General features: G+C 49.1%; 1 protein-coding gene across 1 annotated transcript; it reads left to right on the forward strand.

Annotated features, from left to right (window-relative positions):
* The first annotated feature begins 991 nt into the window (after positions 1 to 991).
* HCAR1 (hydroxycarboxylic acid receptor 1) lies at positions 992 to 6,534 on the forward strand. Its single transcript, XM_045457558.1, has 2 exons — positions 992 to 4,158; positions 6,257 to 6,534. The coding sequence occupies exon 1, from the start codon at positions 2,374 to 2,376 to the stop codon at positions 3,403 to 3,405; it is 1,032 nt and encodes a 343-aa protein (XP_045313514.1). The 5' UTR covers positions 992 to 2,373; the 3' UTR covers positions 3,406 to 4,158; positions 6,257 to 6,534.
* The last annotated feature ends 838 nt before the right edge of the window (positions 6,535 to 7,372 follow it).

The following is a 7,372-nucleotide window of genomic DNA, read 5'->3' on the forward strand; positions in this document are numbered from 1 at the left end:
CAGCTAAATAGGCATGTTTGATGGACACTCATTTATTAGAAGTTATGAGACAAGTGAGGTAGGAGGAGAAAAAGTAGCAGAAGGACATTGGGAAGGTAGTCGGAGAACCATCCGTGAAGGGCCTTGTATACCAATCTGAGGAATGTGACCTTTAGCCCAGGGCAGAGGTGCAAACTTAAAATCCCACAGATACCAGGCATGTGAATGAGTGAAGCTGCCCAGATAATAGGGAGTGGTAAGGACTGGGGCAAAGTGGGAAATTCTTACTCTGTCTCAGGGGAGCATCGACTCTTGGCTCCAGCTGATTGTTACGAGGTGGGACTCTCGGCCCAGAGCAGCCAGGCCTTCCAGTTTTCCGAGACACTCTGGAAATCCAGGTTTTTATAGGAAAGTCCTAGCTTTTTAAAAAAAATTAAAAAAAAAAAAATTTTTTTTTTTAATTTTTAAAAATGTTTTTATTTTACTTTTGAGAGAGAGAGAGAGAGCGAGCAGGGGAGGGGCAGAGAGATAGAGATAGAGGGAGACACAAAATCCTAAAAAGGCTCTAGGCTCTGAGCTATCAGCACAGAGCCCAGTACAGGGCTCGAACTCCCAAACTGCGAGATCGTGACCTGAACCAAAGTCAGAGGCTTAACCGACTGAGCCACCCAGGTGCCCCAGTCCTAGCTCTTTAAAACATATGGCCCGTCGGAGCTGAGCATTAAGCCTGCTTAAGATTCTCTGTCTCTCTCTCTCTCTCTCTCTCTCTCTCCTCTGTCCCTCTCCCCTGCTTGCTCTCTCGCTTTCAAATTAAAAAAAAAAAAAAAAAATCTAAAAAAAACAAAGAAACAAACATGTGGCTCAAATCCAACTGGCTTTAGAACCAGATATAGCTCACGAGTCATATAGTGATCACCTTGGCAGCTTGAAGTGAGCAAATGAAGGTTAAGTTAAAAAAAAAAAAAAAAAAAAAAGGATGTGATCACATCTGTGCTTTAGAAAAATCACACTGTGGTATGGGGGGGGGGGGATTACAGGGAATAGATTAGAGGAAAGGAAACCACTCAGGAAAGTCTCTCAATATTTCCCCCAGGTGGGAGGTGACAGCGATCATGGTGGGGTTGGGGGGGGATGTCGTGGGACTGACCTGGATCCAGGATTCAGTGGGAAGAGCTTCGCTTTAATCAGCATCTGGAAGAAGGCGTATATGCCTCCTTTCAATGCGTTTCCCTCCCCTGCACCCCTTTCCTAAGCTGGGAGCTGAAAGGCACTGGGGCAGATGGATCATCTAGAAAACCAAAGGGTAGGAAATTTTAGCAAAGACTTCAGTCTTGGGTGCAGTCTAATTTTACCCGTGATTATTTTAGAGATAGGCTCTCTGACCGACTGCCCGGCCCTCACTCCCCCCACCAACGGGCGCAGCCGACAGTTAAAATTAAAAGCATATCTATCATGGTTTTCGGCCAGCGGGGAAACTCCGAGCCAAATCCTCTTTTGCAAACGGCTGAGGGAGGAACTGACTCCCCGAGAGGCTGCTGCGTGGGGACAGGCACATGAGAGGTGGCTTCACGTCCATTGCGTGGTCCTGCTCATTGTGCAACAGGTCACTTGGGTCCAGGGAAGGATGCAAAGGGCAGGAGGTACCAACGGAGGGAAGGAAAGATGTCACGCTTCAGGGAGCTTTTCTAATGACAGCCGGCGAGTGCTGGTTTTAGAGCTTTTTTCCTCCCCTGACGCTTCTGACTTCTGCATGCCTTATTTTTGGGTGTGGGCACAGGAAATGGCTCTGAGGAGCTGCGGAGCAAGGCCTCCCCCTCTGGCACCGCCTGGGAGCGCCCCATGGGATGGGGGGCGGACGGGGCAGTCAGGCAAAGGTTAGGGGAGGAAAGCAAAGGCAGAGGCCCAGAACGGCTCCAGGAAATGTTTGTATTTCTCCACCGGGAGGGAGGACAAACAAGCTTTTCTCGTGCCTTCTGGGCGGCCCTGCACGCTCTCCAGCACAGGAGTCTGAAGAGCAGAGTGAGGCTGCAGAGAAAAATCACCACGGGGCCGGGGCCGGGCCCGGCGCCGCAGCATGAATCCTTCTGGACCTGCCCACCGCTTCCCAGAAGTGACCGCCTGCGCCTCAAAGCCTCGCGGTGCCACCCGCTTCTCCCGGCCTGGGACAGCCGGAGACGAACGGACCTCCCCGAGCCTCTCCTTTCCCGGCTGAAGTTCCTGGCCTCCTGGCGGCGGCCGCATCCACCCGCACCTGCAGTCCGCGTCCGCCCGCATCCCGGGGTGAAGAAGGCAGAAAACCAGCAGCCCGGTGAGTGGTAGCGTTCCGATCGGCACCTGTCTTTGTGGGGACTCCCGGGGCCGCCCAGCACGCAGAACCCCCGTCCTCCGTCCACCATGGACAACGGGTCGTGCTGCCTCATCGAGGGGGACCCCATCTCTCAGGTGATGCCCCCGCTGCTGATCGTGGCCTTCGTGCTCGGCGCCCTGGGCAACGGCGTCGCCCTGTGCGGTTTCTGCTTCTGCATGAAGACCTGGAAGCCGAGCACCATTTACCTTTTCAACCTGGCCGTGGCCGACTTCCTTCTCATGATCTGCCTGCCCTTCCGGACCGACTACTACTGGAGACAGAGGCAGTGGGCCTTTGAGGACATTCCCTGTCGGGTGGCCCTCTTCATGCTGGCCATGAACAGGGCCGGGAGCATCGTCTTCCTCACGGTGGTGGCGGTGGACAGGTACTTCAAGGTGGTCCATCCCCACCACCTGGTGAACGCCATCTCCAACCGGGCTGCCGCCGGCATCGTGTCTGCCCTTTGGACCGTGGTCATCCTGGGGACCCTCTACCTTTTGATGGAGAACCATCTGTGTGTGCAAGAAGACACCATATCTTGCGAGAGCTTCATCATGGAGTCGGCCAATGGCTGGCACGACATCATGTTCCAGCTAGAGTTCTTCCTGCCCCTCGGTGTCATCCTGTTTTGCTCCTGCAAGATTATTTGGAGCCTGAAGCAGAGGCAGCAGCTGGCCAGGCAGACTCGGATGAAGAAGGCCATCCGGTTCATCATGGTGGTGGCGGTTGTGTTCGTCACGTGCTATCTGCCCAGCGTGTCGGCCAGGCTGTATTTCCTCTGGACGGTGCCCTCGAGTGCCTGTGACCCCTCCGTCCACGTAGCCCTGCACGTGACCCTCAGCTTCACTTACATGAACAGCATGCTGGACCCGCTGGTGTATTATTTTTCGAGTCCCTCGTTCCCCAAATTCTACACCAAGCTCAAAATGCGCAGTTTGAGACCCAAGAATCCGGGACGCTCCAAGACCCAGAGGTCAGAAGAGATGCCAGTTTCCAACCTGTGTCGCAAGAGTTGTGCCAGTGTGGCAAACAGCTTCCAGAGCCAATCCGACGTGCAGTGGGATCTCCAAATGTGTTGAATGGCAGTGAAACAGACGGACAGACAACGCCGAGGAGGACAGACAGACTGGCGACTTAGGATGGTTCATGCTAAGGGGTTGAGAGTCTATTGAAAAGGCCACCCTTTCTTAACTGGATCCTCACTCTGTTGGAAATGAAATTCAGGTTACTATGCCTTTTTGGAAGGTTGTGGTTGACAAGTGAGTCACTTGCCTTTCTACGCCCCGATTGCAATGACGGGACCATATGTGCGTGGAGAAGGGCATGTGTGTGTTAAAAAGGAGGGACGTTAATTAAGAAGAGTTCGGCTCCTGTGTAGTTTTAATCGGCTGGGTGAACAGGCTCCGATGTTTGAAGGAGTCACGTTCCCTGTCTGGGGGAGGTCGCGAACTTCATGACTTGGCAGTATTTGCTATCCTCTCTTAAGTCATAGTTTTAGAAACTAGAAACCTGAGTGAGTCAATACCTTTATTTCGGGCTGAGTGACATCTTTATGGGGACGTCCGGATCCTGACGATTTTCATCTCCACAGGGTGCCTGGGTGTGTTTCTGATTTCTCAGTAGCCCAAGAAGAAGGACAGCAAAACAGTCTGCTCTGACCTTCTTGAAGCTCCACATTTTCCCGCAAGTCGTTGCATTTCAAAGAAGATGCTGAGGGATAGGTTTGCCTCCCCTGATCTTTCCAGCGGGAGCTGAGTGCGTGAAAAAACTCGGTTGGCCTTTGGGATGGGCTGCGTGCAGTGTGATCGCTTTTGACTGCTTGTTATGTGACTGTGAGTTGAAATCATTTATTCATTCCTTCTGCAAGTACTTACTGAATTCATATTTTGTGCGAGGCACTGTGCTACTATCCCTTTTACCTGGAGGGTCATTAGTCAATTCCTGTGTGACAGCAAAGTATTTTGGTGGGGTTGGGGGTGGGGAACAAACAGAGAGGTTAATACCCTCACCCTCTCACTGAATATAGTTTCTAGACCTGTTCTGTGCAAACATCACAGGATGTATGTTTCCTGTGTATGTATCCCGCAATGTATTCCTCCTATTGCGGGATTCTGAACAAACACTGAAGGGTGGAAAGGGTGATGTCCCTTATGTACATGAATTTCCCACATATGTACCTGGAGCCCTCAAAACTAGATGGTTCTATGGAATGACCGACTGTCCTTGCTCTGGATTAGGGGGAAAGATTCAAAGCCAACCTTAACTCTGTTCTCAAGCCACAAAGTGGTGAAAGTCATTCTTGGCTCTTTTATTTACACTTTCTCAAATGTTCAGGGTGCTGTCTGCACTAGATGACCTTTCCAGCTTTTCGTTCTCTGGCCTCGAAACACTCCTATCGGCTGTCTTTATTATTTCCTTCTGCAGAGACGCTACACAGCTCAGTGCCGAAAAGTAAGGGCTCTGGAAAGTCAGATGAACCTTAAATTGGAATCCTAGCTCAACCACTTACTAGATTTTGTTCGCTGTTGTATCCCCAGTGCTCAGAAGAGTGGCTGCACATAGTAGGTGCTTAATAAATATTTGAATGAATAAGTGCCTGTGAAGCATCAAACAGTGTCTGGCAGGGAGTACTCAGTATTGTGACTTACGACATTAACACATTTTACGCACCAAGATATTGAGGCGCAAAAGCAATTTCCCACGGGGTTCAGAACTCCTAAGTTGCTGTATTGTCACTACCTGAATTCCCGCCCCCGCCCTCCCCAGCTGCCTGGCAGAGGGTGGGTGGGTGGGGGGAGTGGAAACAGGATTCTTACCATCTTCAGAGAACCATACATCCTCCCGAAAGAAATCTGGGAAAGCCCACACTTCTGCTTTCAATTCTATCCCTACTTAGAATTCTTTCCTGGACTGCCCCTTTGTTGCTTCCTCTCCATAAAAACGGTTCCAAAAGAAAGTCCGCAACCTGGGTGTGAGCCTATATTAGTTAAAAGACTCATAAGACTTTACCCTCCCGGGACAAAAGCCTAAAAAATCCAGAAGTTCACGGTAGGCAGAGGTTCTCACTAAAAAAGCAGCAATAACAAACCAAAAGAAAGGAAAGTGAAAAAACCCAAACACAGTCTAGACTCGGATTTTACTGCCCTTTTTAAATTCACAGAATGTGATGAAAAAGAAATCTTATCAGGTGTTCTTCAGAAATTGTGAGGAAGAGGAGTATAGCTTTGTTTGAGTAAACACAGGACCCTTTTGAGCTCATCCATGAAGCTGGGGCCCTAAATTTTATAGATGCATTCATTTATAAACATATACACAGGTTGACGTGGAGTAGAACAGACAGATGGGCTCACACATGGACCTAACTATACTCACCTTCCAGTGATGATACGGTAGGAGTGGGAAGGAGTTAATATTTTGTCCCTTGTAAAGATTCACTCATTCATTCCCTTTCAAGGAACATTTTTTAGGCACTGGCTCTGGACGAGGCACAGTAGAAACACGAATGGAAAACACAGCCCCTGCCCCTGTGGGTTCTATTGTAGAATCCAGGGGAAAGAATCAAACAACCATTTGGGGGGAACCGTGTGAAAGTGGTAAGCACAGGGCCCTGCGGCAGAGCCCAGGGGCCTTCATCCTGGCCGTGGGGGTTGGAGAGGGCTTCTCAGAGAAAATGACTCTGAACTTAGCCCTGAAGGATGCAAAGGAGGCAGGCAGGTGACTCAGTGGGAAAACGTATCCCAGCGAGAGGGGCATGGTGAGGAAGCAGCTTGTTAGGGAGCTTCGGAAAGGTCCACAGGACCGGAATGAAAGGTCCTGGGGGTTGGGGGGCTGGACTGCAGCCCCTTGGTGAGAGATCAAGCCATGAGATCCACTGCGGAGAGAGAGAAAGAAGGTCTGTTCATAACTCTTCTTTTTTTTTTTTTTCTTAAGTTTATTTATTCATCTAAGAGAGAGAGAGAGAGAACGGGAGAGCACAAGCCGGGGAAGGGCAGAGAGAGAGAGGGAGAGAGAGAGAGAATCCCAAGCAGACTCCACAATGACAGCAAAAAGCCCCACATGGAGTTCGAATTCATTAACACGAACCGAGAGATCATGACCTGAGTGGAAACCAAGAGTCAGACGCTTAACCAACGGAGTCACCCAGGAGCCCCCATTCACAACTTTTCCTGATGGAATATTCTTGAATAGCCTCTCAGAGTCTTTTCTTTTATTTATTTTTTTTATTAAAATTTTTTTTTCAACGTTTATTTTTATTTTTTGGGACAGAGAGAGACAGAGCATGAACGGGGGAGGGGCAGAGAGAGAGGGAGACACAGAATCGGAAACAGGCTCCAGGCTCTGAGCCATCAGCCCAGAGCCTGACGCGGGGCTCGAACTCACGGACCGCGAGATCGTGACCTGGCTGAAGTCGGACGCTTAACCGACTGCGCCACCCAGGCGCCCCCAGAGTCTTTTCTTTAAAAAAAAAAAAAAAAGAATTAAAATCTCTGTAATTATTGAAAGTACATATGTTTTTGTTCAAAATTCAAAACAAATATATCAAGTGAGAAATAAAAGTCTTCCTTCTGTTGTTCCCCTTAATCTCGTTTCCTAGAGGTGATGACTAATATTTGGGGTAAAAACACACTTGCCCACAAATAACAAATCTTGTTTTGTTTTGCTGAAGCATGATACACAAATAGATCTGCAAGTTATTTTTGTCATGAATAGCTTCCTACATCAGAACAGAGATCAATCTCACTTTTAACTCCATTTCATTGTATAAACAAACCACATAAGGATTATTTAACCAATGGCCTTTTAATGGACATTTAAGTGCTTTCCAATTTTCCCCTATTGCCACCATGCTATGGTAAATATTCTGAATGATGTATCTTTGGGCACATGTGCTAGAGTTTTCGGAAGAAGATTCTGAGACAGGGGAAGTATTGGATCAAAGGACAGGCATACTGGGTGAGACAATGCACATCGTGGCAAACAGCATAGACCCTAGAGCTGGACGACCTGGGTTCAGATCTTATCTCCTTCACTTACTAGCTGTGTGGC

Source organism: Leopardus geoffroyi, chromosome D3 (assembly GCF_018350155.1).
Source record: "Leopardus geoffroyi isolate Oge1 chromosome D3, O.geoffroyi_Oge1_pat1.0, whole genome shotgun sequence".
NCBI lineage: Eukaryota > Metazoa > Chordata > Mammalia > Carnivora > Felidae > Leopardus > Leopardus geoffroyi.